Source organism: Perognathus longimembris, chromosome 5 (genome assembly GCF_023159225.1).
Source record: "Perognathus longimembris pacificus isolate PPM17 chromosome 5, ASM2315922v1, whole genome shotgun sequence".
NCBI lineage: Eukaryota > Metazoa > Chordata > Mammalia > Rodentia > Heteromyidae > Perognathus > Perognathus longimembris.
In genome coordinates, this window is record NC_063165.1 from 22975856 (window position 1) to 22994653 (window position 18798).

The following is an 18798-nucleotide window of genomic DNA, read 5'->3' on the forward strand; positions in this document are numbered from 1 at the left end:
TCAGAAAGAATGACATTGCCCCATTCATAAGGAAATGGAAGGAATTGGGAAAAAAAATCATACTAAGTGAAGTGAGCCAGACCCAAAGAAACATGGACTCTATGGTTTCCCTCATAAGGAATATTTACTACATGTCTAGGAATAGTCATAAAAGAAGATCACAAAAGCTCAATGTCTATGCCCTTATGAACACATAAGAGATGCTAAGCGAAATGAACTCCAAGTTATAGAAAAAAGTGGTATATCATTGTTGTAGTTATTTTCAACATGCCATGTGAAACTATTCCTTTTTTTTTTTTTTTCACTTGTATTCCCTTCCCATGATTTTACTCCTGCTATCACTTAGCACCCTGGATACTGTACATATGAGAATTGAAACTAGGGAAGGGAAAGGGAATACCAAAATCGAGAGAAAAGGATAAAAAGACAAACAACTGCAACAGCAATACTTATAAAACCATTTGGTGTGAACCAACTGTACAACAACTCTTGTGGGCGGGGGGGAGGGAAATGAAGGGAAGGAGAATGTGGGAGGAGGTAACAAGTTGGATAACAAATGTACTTGTACTTGCCTTACATATGAAATTGTAACCCCTCACTTTGACAATAAAGAAGAAGAAAAAAAAGATAATGGTATGTGAAATGAACTCCAAGATATTGAAACAATGGGCTGTTCGTTCTTGTTGTTATTTTTAATTTGCTATGTGAAATTATTTCTTTTTTGTTTCATTTTTCTTTCCGATGTTTTATCCCTGGTCACTGTATTTGATTTTGTGATCCTGGGTAATGTATATATCTGAATTAGGGAATGAAAGGGGAACATCAGAATCGTGAGATGAAGGACAAAGGGAGAACTAATGCCACAGTGATATTCATAAGACAATTTGTTCGAAATTAATTGTACAACTTGGGGAGGGGATTTGGGAAAGGGAAAGTAGGAAAAATGAGGGAGCAAGTAACAAATTTGACAAGCAATGTACTCACTACCTTACAGTAGCCCCTCTATACATCACCTTGCTAATAAAAAAATAATAAAATAAAATACAGTCTCACAGACTTTCCTAACCAGGCTTGTTTTGAACCACAATCTTCAGATCTCAGCCTCCAGAGTAGCTAGGGTTACAAGCATGAGCCACCAGCATCCAGCTTCATTTACTATCATTTTTTATGTCTGTGGAATTGAATTACAAACTGAAATAATTTCTTATATTTACCTATGTTTTACTATTTCTACTCTTTTAGCAGCCCCTATTTCTGGTTCAAGTTTTCTTTACTTTCATCTGAGATTGTCTTAACTTACTTTCCTTCCAAAAGGATGTTTACACTAGTTAATTAAAATCTTAATGCATAAAGTATTTTAATGTATAGTAAGCTTATACCTCTAGAACCAATTCCTTTACATTTGATAACCCAGCGATACTCTTGTAGCATTTTCTAATATAAGTATTAACAGTTTTCTGGAAGGCTTGTAAGATAATTATATAGCATGAAAAATGGTACACAGAAGTATACTCCTAGAGAGAAATTAGGCAACTTACATGCAGAACGCCTTTCTAACTCCACATTTCTTGTTTCTAAAAGGTACCAGTGAAAAAGATCATTTATCATGTTAACTTTTAGAAATCACACAGAAGAATAAGCTCTGAATAGCTGTAAGAAATTCTTTGGCCTTTGAGCTTCTAAAACAACTTATTATTACATTAGATAAATTGTTCATGAAGTTTTCTTTTTTTAAAATGTTATTATCTTTAAGCATTTGTACAAACGGGATTCAATTCACCATGTCAATTTAAAAGTAAAATACATTTTGATCAATATCATCCCTTTCATCATTCTCTAAGAATTTATTACAACTAAGAAGCACTACGTAAGATACTCAGACATTTTGTCCCTGTATATTTCTAAGACAAACCTTCCACTAATTAAAATAAAAAGTCTCTTCCCTGTCAAAGGGCATTGTATCTATATCCATTCTTTACTCCTTTATCAATCAATATTATCCAGTGGAATACCTCATGCCTTAAAAGAAATTGATTTTTGACTTCTCTCTAGGTAACCAACTACCTCACTGCTCTAGTCCCCTTAAAGTACATCCCTTTATGCCTATTTTCATTGCTTCCATTTTCTTCTTCCTTATTCTCTTCTTAACATATCTTAATTAAAATTGCAACCACCAAATTCCATCAAAACGCTTTGAATAAATAAGTGATCACTCAGCCAATCAATGCTCAACCCTCATCTAATGTGTACTCAGCAGATGCCAACAGCATTGATGGGCATTACCTCTTTCTTAAAACCTGTTAAAATGCATACCCTTCTCATTTTACCTGTAGAACTTTCACTATTGTATTCTGACTGCTAGTGTGTGTGGGGGGGAGGGGGGTATGTGGGTGTGATGATACTGGAGTTTGAAAACCGGTAACTGCTATACCTGTTATTCCATGTTCTCATCTCTTTTAACCTCCACTCCCCTAACAAGTTCTTGGAGGTTCTAAGCCCCAAACCTATAGCATCAAGTTGAAGACCACCTCTGGCCATACTCCTCTACATGTCATGGAGAGTACAGTAGATGTGTGTTGGAGCCAACTAGTGATGACATCTCTTAACAAGAAGCAGAGGAGCCTGAAGAGATTCAGGCAAGTTCCATTCATAATAATCCTAAAATAATCTAAGAACTGGATGGCTTAAACAAGAGCTATCCTCCAAGAGTGGCCTTTAAGGGCCTATTAAGGGTTGGAGGCATGGCTAACATGGTAGAGTGACAACCAATGAGAGAAAGCAAATGCTACATATGGAATCTGAGTTCTGGTCTTAGAAAAAAGAAAAGAAATATAGGTCATAAAGGTGTACTAAAAGAGCTTCCAGCCAACCACAATAAAATGAACAAAAGAAGAAACTCCAAACTACTTACATGGACCTACAAGTCTGACAATGATCTCATTTCCAGAGCAAATGATCCTCCTACCTTAGTTCCTCAAATGCTGAGACCAGAGTCATGTACCACCAAACGAAGCCAAGGCTTTATGCATGTTTTTCTCCACAATATTTATTGATCTCTGAATATGTATCTTGAGCACAGGGATCAGAAGGCCTTTTCTGGTTTTACATTGTTTCTCTGTCAGTTCTTTATCACATTTGGGTAACTGGTAAACTTACCAACTTTGCAAAATTAGGGAACCCATTCTATGCAAAATTTATTTTCAGTGTATAATTTTCCACAGAAATGTATTAAGTTTTAATGTTTGGGCATAAGTATCATGCTGCCTGATGTCGGGCGCTGTTGACTCCTGACTGGAATACTAGTATCTCAGAAGGCTGAGCTGTGAGAATTGGCAGTTCAAAGTCAGTTTGGGTTGGCAAGTCTATAAAACTCTTATCTCCAAGTAACCACCAAGAAGCTGGGAGTAGAGCTGTGGCTCAAGGGGTATAGATGTAGCCTTGAGAAAAAAAAGCTCAGAGAAAAGGCCTACACCCTGAGTTCAAGCCCCAGAATCATCACCAAAACAGAAAACAAACAAAATGACATCACACTGCCAACATGTAGCATTCACTCTAAAATACAGACTTCACCAAAGTTTGATACAACCAAACACACACACACACATACACACACACACACACACACACACACACACACACACACCTCCATGTATTTTGCAAACATATGTAATATGGAACTATTTTTTCATGCATCCCTTTAAAGCAAAATATCTTATTTGCACAGTTGAGAACAGAAATTATTCTACAGCTGCGAATTTTGACTGTGTTAACAGCAACAGACAAAAGTATTTAAATCTATATATGTAATAAACGGACATTTGGATTTTACATATGATATGCACACTACCAAAATGCATATAGAAAATGCATCAAAAAGTGAAAAATTCGTGGAACACTCTAGTTGATATTTATAAGAACTCATTTTTATCTACAGATGAAATGTAAGAACCTACATTAAAAAAATGTATCTGCATGACATCTACAGGATGTTAATGTAGCCTGCATTAAAAAAAAAATACAACAACCAAGTTTTACTTTGATTTGTTCCCACTATCACTGAACTACCTAGGTTTATGCGCAAATAGCTCCAAAGGCTCATGTTTCTTAAGGTAACTTTCTAAACACAGCTGCTTATTAATACAAGTAAAAATCTTCAGCATAGCAGGGGAAAAGCCAAATAGAGAAGACAGAGAAGAGAAACATGAGAGAAAACCACAGCTACACTTTTTCTGACACAGACACAAATCATTCTCTGCCTCAGAAACTTGCTTTCCCTTGTGTTATTTAGAGTATGTGAGGATGAGGGAGAGAGAAGCACAAAAGTAAAAGAAAACACACAGAATGTTTCATGGATGAATTAACGAGAGGTCATGATCATGTCATTATCAATTCAGAGATCACTAATCTAGACATGAAGGATGATTTTTCTTCAGAGTACTTAGTCTTGAGTGAGTTTTTATTTTTCTATTGGTATGATCTGTTAATATTTTATAGTTAGATTCCTTGTAGAAATTTATATACTTGAATCTAAAAAATGTAGAGAAAACTTTCCACTTATGGTGTTGCTGAATGCTGAAATTGAAAAGCAATAATATAAAATGAAACCATGACCTAGTTATTCCTGTAGTTTGGGACTGTGTTCTTTCAAATACCATATACCTTTATTACCAAGTATATATTTGAGATGTAGTAGGAATAAGAAAAAACAAGAGAACAGGACCAGAACAACAACAAACAACAGCCCAAGAAAAAAGAAGACATGAAAGTCAAAGAGACTCTTATCTCCAATTAACTACCAGAAAACTAAACTGGAAATGATGCTGTGGCTCAAGGGTAGAGCACTATCCTTGAGCTGAAGAGGCCAGGGACAGAGCCCAGGCCCAGAATTCTAGTCCCATAATAAATCAATCAATTAATCAATCAATGTGTATACACACACACAAGAAATGTAAAGAAAATAACACATTTTTACTTCTGGTTTATTTAGTAAAGAAAGAATAAAAAGGAAACCCCAAGGGACAGAATTTCATGAAATCTGAGTTTAGACTGGTGAGGTTGAGAAGGAATTTTACACAGTAACAAGGCCTTAAGAAATGTATCAGATATTCTATGACTTAAAATACCAAGTAAACAATGTAATTAATCCAATATCTGATTAATAAAATACTTTTGGTGACTGAAAATATTTAACATATTATTTATTTCTATTAAATATATTAAATTCATTCCTTTTTAAAGAATAATATATAATGCAGAACCGAGTAGTGTACCCATTAAAAGCTTCAAAGAAATCCTCACTGCAGAGCAGTTAACAGGGCTGGAAACGTACTTCAGTGGTAGAGCACTGGCCTAGTATGAATAATGTCAGGTTTTCAGACTGGGGGTGGGGTGGAGGCAGGCAGAGAATGAGAATAGATGATAGCTCATTTTCAATTATTAACACAAACTTTAAAATTTTATCACTTCTACCAGAAATACTTTGAAGTTACATTTTGTTTTTTCTTGACAACTTAAATATAAATTGTGAACATAATTTGAAGCTTTTTTAATGATTCAGGCTTATTATGATCAATTATTACAACACAGTGCAGGCTAATGATGCCCAGAGGGACATTTAAAGTGTACAGACCTGTTCACTACTGCACCTAAGTGGCCTGACATTGCTGTGTTTTCAGTTCTGCTTTCTGACCTTGGTAGCTATTTGCTCTTTACTGTTACTCTCAAAGGTGACATCACAATTCTGCTAGCTGTTGATTATAATTCATCATTTTGGCAACTGTTTCAAATCCGTGCTTCCATTAAAAAACAAATAAACAAATGAAAAAACAAAACAGGTTAGCTTGCTTTTGAAAAAAATAGTATAAGCCAGGTGCTGGTGTCTCACACCTCCAGTCCTACCTACTCAGGTGGCTGAAATCTGTGGCTACTGATTTCAGGGCAGCCCAGGTAGAAAATCCTACAAAACATTTATCTCCAATTAACCAGGAAAGAGCTGGAATTGAAGGTGTGGTAGACATGATAGAATGTCAGTCTTGAGCAAAAAAAGCTAAGAGAAAATGCTCAGGTCCTGTGTTCAAGGCCCACTTACCATGCGCGCACGCGCACGCACACAAACACACACACACACACACATTAGATTATAATGTACAAAGATCCATAGTTATTATGCCACAGGAAAAATTGTTGTTTTCATCCTTTTGTTTCAGAGGAGTAAGCGGATAAATTTTCTCAGAAGGTGATTATCAAAATGGTATTGTAATGATGATGATAATTACCATAACTATAAAGTAGATATTGGGAAAATAGTGTTTATGAATCTTCGCAACCTTATAAGGCAGACAAGTGATAACCTTATTTTACAGAAGAGGAATTCAAACTTTGAAGATTAACCAGTCTTACTACGTTACTGCTAGTAAGTAGTGAATGTGGGCTTATACCGATTCTGTATCATATTATATTTATAATTTGTAAATAATTTATCACTTCAATATAAGATATCAAAAGAATCAAAGGCTACTGCTTATTAACAGTATGGACATCCTCAATAAAGCTAAATTTTGCTTTACTGGGGCATTTAAAAGCAGAGTAATTTCATTTAAAATGGGATTTTTAACTGCCTTTATGTAAGTGCAAGGTGCTTTATGGTCTCCATTATCTACTAGAAATAACTGGCAGTACTTGATTAATGACAGCTACCTTAGTCAAGGCCTGTTTGCTTTGGGCAGCCCTTTACCTACCTAGCTACTGTGTCATTATGTTCTTAATTAAAAATCTGAAAGTACACAATGGTATTTTACTCATCCATTAGAAAGAATGATAGTGTAGCACTTGTAAAGGAACGAAAATAGCTGGAAAAATTACATTAAAAGAAAAAAGTCAGACCCTGAGAGACAAAAGATCCATGTTTTCTCTTATATGTGGAAGCTAGATTTAGCTTATAATCCTAAAAGTAAAATGTTGAGTATGCAAGTATATGCAAATGTAGTAACTGAAATGTGGTAGATTCAATGGTAATTTCAAATCGTGTAATTCTTTACAAAGGTAAAAATCAAAGTTCAGCAAAATAAAACACAAGGAAATGAATACTCAAATGAAGTGGGAGGGGGGCTTATGGAAAGGGGTGAGCAAATGAAGAGAAGAGGGTGAAGATGCAATTAATAATCCAGTGTATATCTTACAAAATTACAAAGAGTGAGGGAAGTGGTGGGTAGGAAATAGACAGGTAAAAATGTTGAAAGGTCTAACATTGATCAAGATATATAGTATTAATAAACTGCTTCGTTAAATGGCAACTCTTTTTTGTAACTACTTAAAGATAATAATAAAAGAAGAAAAAACTAAGAAATGTTAAAGTATAACTCCATTATGCTACAACATTCTATATCCACGTGCCACATATTTTCACTTATTGTATTTTATACAGTTGGAAACATTGCCCTATAATACATACATAATATAATAATAGTTATTTACACATGAGACTGAGATTCAAATGTCAATTGCTTGGTTCATCCAGCATGGAACAAGAAAGAAATCACCTGCTTTATGTCAGATTGTTACTATTTTAACTCTTTATATTATGTACTATTGATAATATAATTTTACATAGAATATTTTTATACATTTGTGAACTGAATTCAGTTGTGAAGAACAATCAAGCATAGCAAGTTATTTTGTAGTGCCACAAAAATTGGTGAAAATTTTCTAAAACAAGAAACATAAAAATGGAGGAAAGAAAGGTAAGTACTACTTTAAATAAAAATATTCAATATGAAGCAATTCGTATTGTTTTCAGGATTAACATTTAAAAAATATTTAAAACATATATTACTATTTTTTTTAAAGCAGTGGAGCTGTGACTCCAAGTTGCACAGTGCTATCTTTGAACAAAAAGAGGTCAGGGACAGAGCCCAAGCCCTGAGGTCAGTCCCCATCACACAGACACACACAGACACACACAGACACACACACACACACACACACACACACCAAATATGTAGGTTATCATATACTAGTATCAATAATGACAACAAAGAAGTAAGAGGAATAGAGAATGGTAGGGTTATTTATTGCTGCTGGTCAGGGACTTGGTAAATCACTTAGTTCATTCAAATTAAAAGACTTGTAATAAAAGTTCTAATCATCATCTAAGCATCATAATTATCATCAAGCTCTCAAAGCAGGTGAGTCTGGACATTAACTGTTTTACTTTTCTATTCTTAATATAATGTTACAAACAGTCTTGGTCTCAGAAAAGTTCACTGTTGTACTATTTTGTTTCCTAAAACACTTTGGTAAAATATTAACTACAACTTGTTCCTGCTATTTTTGAAAGTATCATCGGTAAAAGTCTAACCTTGAGAAGATATCTAAACGTTGTTGAAGAGAATAAAATCAGAGGCTAGCAGCTTTTCTTATATATAGCGAAGAAACAAAAGTATGGAAGTCCCTAGGTAAAGCATTTCCACAGTAAAAAATATGCATGAAAAGCTGGGGATATAGCCTAGTGGCAAGAGTGCCTGCCTCGGATACACGAGGCCCTAGGTTCGATTCCCCAGCACCACATATACAGAAAAACGGCCAGAAGCGGCGCTGTGGCTCAAGTGGCAGAGTGCTAGCCTTGAGCGGGAAGATGCCAGGGACAGTGCTCAGGCCCTGAGTCCAAGGCCCAGGACTGGCCAAAAAAAAAAAAAATATATGCATGAAAAATTCAGAAGTTAGAGTAAAACACTCCTGATCACTAATCTATATCAACAGAGGAAAAAAAAAAACCTCAAAATGAATAATTTTATATCTCTATTACTCATCTCAAATTTATGAGAAACCTAAATTTACTGAAAAATGGATGCTCCAAATACCATTTTATTTTTTATCCTGGACTAATACTAAGGCAGTCATTCAGCTAGAAAACCATGAAATATCTCTTTATACCTTCAAATCTACTAGTCCAAACTAGAAAATTGACATGCTTACACAAATTCTTGTTACCCACAGATAAAAATAAAAGAAACAATTGATTTTTGTCTCACTTTTTATCTGCTTGTTTATAAAGGTCATAAACAAAGCTAGATATCATTATTATTATTATAGACTCCACAAAAGTCCTTGACTTAAAGGGATTATCAGTTGAATAGGGACCTTAAGGCCATTTTCACAAACCAGTTAAGCATTATTAAGCTAAAGAAGCTGCTTTTAGGGCAATATGGAGTATTTTCAAATTTGAAGTAAACAGTTCTACTTTAAAGTAAGTTTGCATTTGGGAAGGTGAGTGTGATAGGTGTGTAAGACTCAAATTCTTAAGACTTTTCACAGAACCCATGGGCATTTAAGGTTTATACTGTTGGGGAATAAATGAGGCAGATAATACCAGGAACAAAGTTTATACAAAGACAGTAAATCCTTACCCCTGTGCTGTGCTCTGCATCAATAGAAACCTTTCTGCTAGGCTGAATAATCTCATAAAGCCTGTGAAAGAAGTTATATTTCTAGTATTTGAACTCAATTCCAGACAGATTAGATTGATATAGCAACTTTCTTAATCTCTTTTACAAAAGAGAATTAGTCTGTCTGAATTTTGAAGCTAACTCTACTTTCTTTGAAATAGTAGATTTAACTATTTTTCCTTAATAAAGTTGAAATAAGGCTCTGCTTAAAGCAGAGAAGAAATAATAAAAGAAATTTAAAAACAGCTTAAGTGAAAAAAATACTAACCCCTTTATGGAATACCTAGCATTTCCAGAAGCTATTAATAATTATTCTATGAATTTAATGTGTATAAGGAAGAATGTTATACCAGTTAGTGTTTTCTATATTATCTGATTATTTTGAAATATGTCTTTGCTAAAACTATGTTCAAAGCTGTCTTATAAGCAACTATAGTTGCTTTTTATTAAGCAAACCAGGTGGAATTTATAAATCTAAACTTAAGAGGTAGTACTTTAAAAGTGAAATGTCATGACATGTTTATATCAGAACAGTTTTAAAAGTTTAGCCAAAATTGTGCCAAGTTTTTGTAGGTGTTTTAGTGAAGAAATTATACTACACTCCTTTCTGGCAATAAAATCATGTGGAAAATATTTCCTTGATGTTTTCCCTCTCCCCACCACCCCCCCAAGTCATGGGCTTGAACTCATGGGCACTGTCTATGTGCTCTTTTGTTCAAGGGTAGCCCTCTACTACTTTGAGCCAGAGCATCACTTCTGGTTTTCTGGAGGATAATTTTAGGTAAGAGTCTCACAGACTTTCCTGCCAGGGATGGCTTTGAACTGCGTTCCTCTGATCACAGCCTCCTGAGTAGCTAGGATTAAAGGCATAAGTTACCAGAGCCTGTCTCCTTCAAATTCTTTATTTCTGGTATAACTGTCTTTGTAGTTATGTCAACTTTCTTTTTTTAAAGGGCAATAATATCCTGAAGAGACTGAGTCTTCAGATTTTTATTTTCCCTAAAAAATCAGATTAACGTGCTCAGCAGTTTCCCATTCACATATATCTAGTAATATGTTCTATCACAGGTACATTTCTAATTTCACAAAACAGCATTGAGCTGTTTCAAAACTGGTTATTCACATTTATCTTTTAAAAGTCATCAAGTATTTGTTATTTTGATCAGGTTTACTATTGATTAAATAATAGTGGAAGATTTAAATATTTAAATATCTGATATTTAATATCTAAATTAGTATCTAATATTTAAATATAGAAATAAAATTATTTAAATATCTGAAATAGTTCAAAACATTTTTGAGTGTTAACATATTATCGCAAATGGAAAACTCCACACCTGATCTCATAAGAAAGGTTGCAATTAAAATGAAAGGAGCATCTTTTGATTATATGAATAAGATGTGTATGAAATATAAATATATTTAAGATATCTAATTATGTACCTGAGAATTTTCTACAATAAAAAGAAAATCATATCCAAACACTTTATGACAAGCATGTTGGATAAAGGGTAATCAAGCTGTGAAAAAATACACTATTGGTTTAAAGCTATCGTAAGTATAATATCAGCAGTTTTTGCTCATATCCTAGATGCTTACTTTTAAATATCTTGCTAGTAATAATTTTTCCATCTGCTTATTAGATAATACTTTATTGCATAATAACTCTTAAATTAAGTTTTAACATTAAAAAATGATTTGGTCACAGTGTAAGAGCATATATAAATACATCAAATATATTTGTCTAGAATACTTGCATCTATATTTATGAGTACTTATCTTAGGAATGTGAAATTGATTTAGCATTCAAAATCAATGTAATTCACCTTATTAAACTAAAAAGAAAGTTATGTGATAAAATATCATAAACCAACTTTTAGGATTAGAAAATATATTCTGAATAATCTGAATAGGGAGAGTATTCATAAATTACCTTCCATATCCAAATTTGGGGAAAGGTCTTGCTTGGTTAAAACTGAAATAGACTAATATAATAACAATACTACAATGTACTTTGCTCCATGTAGTTATGACCCTAAAGAAATAAGGGTATATTCACTTTTTCTTCTGAAGGAACATGGAATAAATTTAGAAAAAAGTAGAATATTTTCCTGGGTAATAGTTGTCACATAATGAAAGAATATAATTAAACAAATTTTATGTTCAAATGAAACTTTAAGGAGAAATAAAGACCCTCCTTCCAGACACAATATCCTTGAAAGGAACATGCAAAAAGAAAAAAAAATGCTCACTTGAAGATTTAGTAATAGCTAAGGCATAGCTATTAAACTGAAATAAATCTGTACTTGTTATTTTTATCAAGTGCATTTATATAATGGCTCGGGAGTAAACAAACAAAATTCAAAATTGAGAGCACTGCATTAAACATAACTTCTCCCTCTGAGTACTCCTAAGACATATGGGTGACGATTTTTCAGAAAGTTCTCTTTTGCACCTGAAGAAAGGACAACCCAATTTCTTTTATGAACTGTCATTAGTAATTTAGTAGAGCTAGAAGGCAGTTCAACTGAGTAGACAGAAAATTAAAACATGGGCTGCCCCTGATTGGAAATTTATTCATAGCAGGTAATGAAATACCACAGTCAGGATCTCTGGCATTACCCAGAGTGAGAGATTTAATTCTGATAATGTTGATGATGGCACTTGAATCAAAGACTGTAAATGGTGACAGGCTGTGACATATAGATAGGATGAAATTGAGCAATGTATCTCTCCTGATGGAATTCTATATATATATTTTTTCGGTCTATATAATTTTAAAAGTTGTTAGTTATTTTTAAGAGGCTTAGTTAGACCCTAAGCAAACCAAATGCCATTTCATAAATATTTGTCAATATGTTATATTAATAAACCTATGTAAAGTGTGGAAATAATTCATATTTAAAATATGTAATACAATTTTCTTTCTGATTACATCTGCATATGGAAAAAAACTCTCAAAATGCAGTTATAGTACTTAAAATATGGAGAGGGTAAAAGTAAATTATTTCTTTTTTATGTATTTATATGCATATAAGGATATACATACAGCAAAGTTAAATAATTTTGCATTGGATTTTTGTCTTCAGTTTGCTCTTTCTAGTTAGCTTTATAGCTATTATCACATTTACAATAGAAATTAAACTTCAAAATTACCTACTTCAGATGTAACTCTATGCGAAGACATATGGCTGAAATAAATAATAGCCACATGAACAAGCATTTTAACAAACCTCTTTGTGAACACAGCTATTAATTATCCTTTATAAATATTAAGTATGGAAATTTCATAACATAGATTAAAAATTCTTTCATGCTCCTCCCATTGAAAAACAATATTTCTGTTCCCTCACTTGAGTCTATGACTGTTTGACAGTTAATCATTTGTCAGATCCAGACCATGTGAAATGCTATTCTGCACATCCTGGTTTTGAGACTCCCTCCTTCAAGAGAGCTCAAGTCATATACGAATGTGATGCTAAGGGAGGCAATGAACTCATTGCTTTTAATGTCCTGGCTGCAATCCTAGCTGACAACCAGCACCAAATGACAGTCAAGTGTGTGATTTTTCTGGAGGTGATAGTCTAATCCTAATTAAGTCACCTCAGTGATACAAAAAGCAGAAAAGGAAAAAAAACAAAAAACCCACAAACTTCCCCTACTGAAGTATGCCCCGGTTATGAATTAGAACACTTGCTAACAAAAGAGCAGAAGAGGACTTTAAACATGAATGCCAAGACCGTAAAAACAACTTCAAAAGAGCAGAAGAGGACTTTAAACATGAATGCCAAGACCGTAAAAACAACTTCAGGATACAATGAATAATTATTAAATTGCATGTGCCATTGCAAATAAATATTGGTGTTAAATGTAAAAGACACACATTTTCTCAATCTAATACAAATTTTATCAGTAAAGTCTCTAATAAATTGTAAATGAGTAATGAGACAAAAATGGAAAGAGTTCCAACAGCACTGGCATTTCATATAGGGTAAAATCTAATTATTATGGAATTATTTGTGTGACTGGGTCATACACATTCAATTTGTACTTTTATTTTCTATATTTTAATGGTGTCAAAATTGAGGGCACAGCTCAGAACTAAATCTATAAAAATTGAAAAATGTAGGCATTGGTTAAATATAATATTTCAAATAACAGAAACTACATTTAGAGAAGATTAAGCCACTATGATGGAGTACTTTTTGAATATTCATAATAAAAATAATGATTATAATCTAAAACCATAAAATGCATTGTTGATCAAAGTGTGTACCTGAGAAAAACTACTAGCAGATGAAAAATAAATCATAATATATTACTGAATTTTTCTGTTCCTATAATAGACATGTTCTCAATTTCTATAATAAATAATTGAAAATAATTATAATCTCTTTCTCTTTTGAAAGTTACATAAGTATAAATACCAAAAGTACAGAAAAATGTACCATAAAGCTTTTTTTTTTTTTTTTTTTTTGGCCAGTCCTGGGCCTTGGTCTCAGGGCCTGAGCACTGTCCCTGGCTTCTTCCCGCTCAAGGCTAGCACTCTGCCACTTGAGCCACAGCGCCGCTTCTGGCCGTTTTCTGTATATGTGGTGCTGGGGAATCGAACCTAGGGCCTCGTGTATCCAAGGCAGGCACTCTTGCCACTAGGCTATATCCCCAGCCCCATCATAAAGCTATTTTAATAAAGAATTGGAAATACCATAAAAATCCACCTATGTAGTTTATTTCTTTACAAGGTGTAATTCTATAGAATAATTGTTATAGGATGTAAGTCTTTATCTTTGACTTTCATATGTTTCAGTTTTCAGGTTGAGGTAAATCCTAATTCATTCAAAAATGGTCCAGAGGCAAAGAGTTTTGTTTTTTTTTTGTGCATATTCTATATTACAAGATTTATTCAATAAATTTATAAATATTTAGTATATAAAGCAATACTCAAAAAAGTAATAAATAAATATTTATGAATAAACAGTATATAAAGAAATATTCAAAAAGTGTTATAAATGCAAAATACCTTCAAAAAGGGAATTACACCGACTGGCATTCTCTGCATCCTTAATAATGAAGAGTATGAGAAAAAGAATGATAAATGGATTTGAACCAGAGTGACATCAGGCCTGGAAGCAAGCTAACTATCTTTTACCATCTATTTTGTTGTTTTATCTAATAAAAATGACTCTACCCAGGAACAAAATATGAAGTAATACATGCCATTAAGAAAAGAGAGCAGCAAAACAACTTCTTCTGGGCAAACAATATCTAAATTTGTGTTGAAAAAACAAGAATTCTTAGTTTTCTAAAACTATTTTCTAGAACAAATTTTTTCTACACTTGGTTACATGCCAGTCAAGGGTAGATGCATATATGATTTGCCATTACATATGTATAAATTATATATTGTATTATATGTAATGGCACATTATGTATCCATGAATGGAAGAAATGAAAAGAAAATTAGCAAATTCTTTCAAATAAATTAATTGTAAAAAATATTAGTTAAGAGTTTCAATGTCCCACACCAACATGCTTATGACCACAGCATGCTGTTTTTGGAATATGGTATATTTGTATATAAGAAATGAACTTTTAAGGAATCTGACTCAAATTGAAGCACAAAAATATTTTATTTTAATCTGGGCACCAGTGACTCACACCTATAATACTTGCTACTCAGGAGGTTGAGATCTAAAAATCAAGGTTCAAAATAACCACCCAAAAGCTGAAATGGATCTATGGTTCTAGGGGAAGAGTATCAGTTCTGAACCAAAAAGCTCATGGACAGTACTCCAGGCACTGAATTCATCCCTAGGACTGGCACACACACAAAAAGAATTCCTTATTTGGGCTCTTGTGATCTTCTGCTGTGACTAGCCTAAACCTGTGCTAATTATTCCCTATGAGGGAGACCATAGAGTCCATGTTTCTTTGGGTCTGGCTCACTTCATTTAGTATAATTTTTTCCAAGTCCTTCCATTTCCTTACAAATGGGGCAATGTCATTCTTTCTGATAGAGACATAAAATTCCGTTGTGTATATGTACCACATTTTCCTGATCCATTCGTCTACTGAGGGGGCATCTGGGTTGGTTCCATAGTTTAGCTATGACAAATTGTGCTGCTTTAGTATGTTCTTGTTTGTGGTCTTTTGGGTAGATGCCCAAAAGTGGGGCTGCTGGGTCATAGGGAAGAGCCCAAGAGCCCTTATGAGAGCACATAAGATGATGCTAAGTAAAATGAACTCCATGTTATGGAAACGACTGTTATATCACTATTGTAATTACTTTCAACATGCCATGTGAAACCGGAGCTTCTATTGTTGATGATCCTCTTGTATCCCCCCTTCCTGTGGTTGTACCTGCACTATCACTGTATCTCATCTGAGTACATTGGAAACTGTGTATACTGGTATTAGAACTAGGAAAGTGAAAGGGAATACCAAAATCGAGAGACAAAGGATAAAAAGACAAACAACTACAAAAGCAATACTTGCAAAACTGTTTGGTGTAAACCAACTGAACAATTTATGGGGGGAGAAGGGAGGAGGAGGGAGAGGGGGGAGTGAGGGAGGAGGTAACAAACAGTACAAGAAATGTATCCAGTGCCTAACGTATGAAACTGTAACCTCTCTGTACATCAGTTTGACAATTAAAAAAAAAAAAAAAGAATTCCTTTACGTACTTATGCCGCCAGAAGCTAATCTTACAAAATATTTTCGGATGCCTACATTTCCACTGTTTTCCATCAGAAGGACAAGTATGGACATTTCCACTTCTAACATTCTATCAGGACTCAATATGTTCAAATTTGTGAAGTATTTTACACTTCAGATTTTCATGGTAAAAATGCCCAATCTGTACATTAGGTTTTTGGTGTTTTGCTCATTTAAATATAAATAATATATTTTCACTTCAGATAAAAGACTAGTTGTAAGTTTTCCAAGGGCTTTCTTTTGAATTTATATTACATTTTTTTTTTTTTTTTTTTGGCCAGTCCTGGGCCTTGTATTCAGGGCCTGAGCACTGTCCCTGGCTTCTTCCCGCTCAAGGCTAGCACTCTGCCACTTGAGCCACAGCGTCGCTTCTGGCCGTTTTCTGTATATGTGGTGCTGGGGAATCGAACCTAGGGCCACGTGTATCCGAGGCAGGCACTCTTGCCACTAGGCTATATCCCCAGCCCCTTATATTACATTTTGCAATTTAAATTTAACCATCTAAAACATCCCTGAATTTAGATGGTCAAAAGGATCAGAGGTGTGTTTAATCTTTAACTATCTCAATAATAAATCTCAGCTTACAGCCTGGGTTACATAGTGAGCTTGAGACTAGAATTGGCCAACTGAACAATGAAACTTTAAAAATGGAAAAAGACCCTTAGTCTAAAAAAGACATAGAGTACACACAAATACAAATGTACTATTAGTATAATTAAAACTTATTATTTACTATTAATTTATTAATCAATTACTAGTCATTAAAATTAATAAAACAATGTGAAGTGTTTAATTAAAAGTAAATTTCCTATGATTAAATCAAAGTGATAAATTAGTCTGTTCAATGTAAAATATGATAGTGATAAAATTCTTAGGTGGTAAAATAACTGGCATATTGTGAATGACATATGACTTGTAAAATTTAAAATTAACACAGCATATCATAAGGAATTGTGCTAATTCCATACTTGGACTATGGTGAATAGTCTTATAAAGAAAATGATTGTGCTGGTAGCTTTATTATAACCAGGTCTGTGATGGAACCAGCCGAGATGCCCCTCAACGGACAAATGGATGGAGAAATGTGGTATATATCACACAATGGAATTCCATTCTTCCATCAGAAACAATGACACTGCCTCATTTGATCTGAGAATCATGGTTCAAATCCAGTCAGGGAAGGTAAGTTCATGAGACTTTGAGCTCCAATGAACTACTCAGAAAAAGCCAGAAGTGATGCTGTGGCTTAAGTGGTAGAGTGCTAGCCTTGAGCACAGAGAGGGTTATGGACAGAGCAGGAGCCTAGGCCCTGAGTTCAAGCCCTATGACCTGCAAAAGAAGTAAAGAAAAGGAAAGGAAAGGAAACCACAGAGGGAGGGAGTAAGGAAGTTATTATTTGCTAATAACAAATGCCCATATAATTTTTAAAAACCAAATGGAGAACATTAAGTAATAATATCAGGCATGTATGTACAGTGGATTTCCTTCAAGTAAACTTATACACACAAAAATAAACATGTATGGAAGCTTTCTGTTGCATATTCTCTTACCTAGAGTAGATAAACAATCTGCTATCCCAAAGATCGTGAGTCCCTCTTGGTCCTGAATGAAAGTAACAGGAATCGGTCCCATCAAACATATTCAGTCCATCTTCTGAATTTTTTGAAGCATGGCTGTGTACCATATCTAGGAGGACTACAATGCCCATTGAATGAGCTGTGTCAACAAGTTCTTTTAGCTCTTCAGGTGTTCCATAACGACTAAATGCAAAGAAAACAGGAAAAACAAAATGCACCACGTGTAAAGCAAATAGGCAATTACATCCACATGAGTGGTTTTGCTTAACAGAGTACTAAATGTTGAAAGCCACATTTGTTATTAAGCAAATTCAAAATACAAAAAACAATACTTAAGGTATTATCTGAAGATTTATATCCTAAACTTTCTCATTTGAAACTGTAAAAATATGTAACTGTTTGCTATCATCCAACCCACAGGTTTTCAAATGCAAACCAATAATGGCTATTCATACTCACCTGCCTACCCATCCCTTTGAACAGATGTGGCTGAGATAAGATAGCCTCCACTGTTTGGATTAAGAACATCCTGGCTGTACTTGTTCCCAAACTGGAATGCCTTACAGTAATAATGAATGAGCCCTGTGTGTTGCCACCCAAGCAGAAAATTTGGGAAGCTCACATGTATACTTATGTGTGTTAAAAACGGTAAACTGGGGCTGGGAATATAACCTAGTGGTAGATTGATTGCCTCATATTTATGAAGCCCTGAGTTTGATTCGTAAGCACCACATATAAAGAAAAAGCTGGAAGTGCCACTGTGGCTCCAAGTGGTAGAGTGCTAGCCTTGAGCAAAAAGAAGCCACGGACAGTGCTCAGGCCCTGAGTTCAAGCCCCAAGTCTGGCAAAAACAAACAAACAACAACAACAAAAAGCAGTGAGCTGGCTGGGTATTTTGGTTTAAGCCTATCATACCAGCTCATCAGGAAGAGAAGGCACAAGGACGATGGTGGCTTGCGGAAGCAAACAAATGTTAATGAAACCCTATCCCAAAGAACAACCTAGGCATGGTAGTACATGTATGACATCTCAGCCATGGAAGAGGCATACTTAAGAGGACTACA

At 34.2% G+C, this 18798-nt stretch overlaps 1 protein-coding gene across 1 annotated transcript in view; it reads right to left on the minus strand.

Annotated features, from left to right (window-relative positions):
• Positions 1-18798, minus strand: part of Gbe1 (1,4-alpha-glucan branching enzyme 1) — a 224410-nt gene that overhangs the window by 86407 nt on the left and 119205 nt on the right. Inside the window, exon 7 of the mRNA XM_048346430.1 lies at positions 17708-17917. Within this exon, the coding sequence (XP_048202387.1) occupies positions 17708-17917 (210 nt within the window). The remainder of the gene's footprint in view (positions 1-17707; positions 17918-18798) is intronic.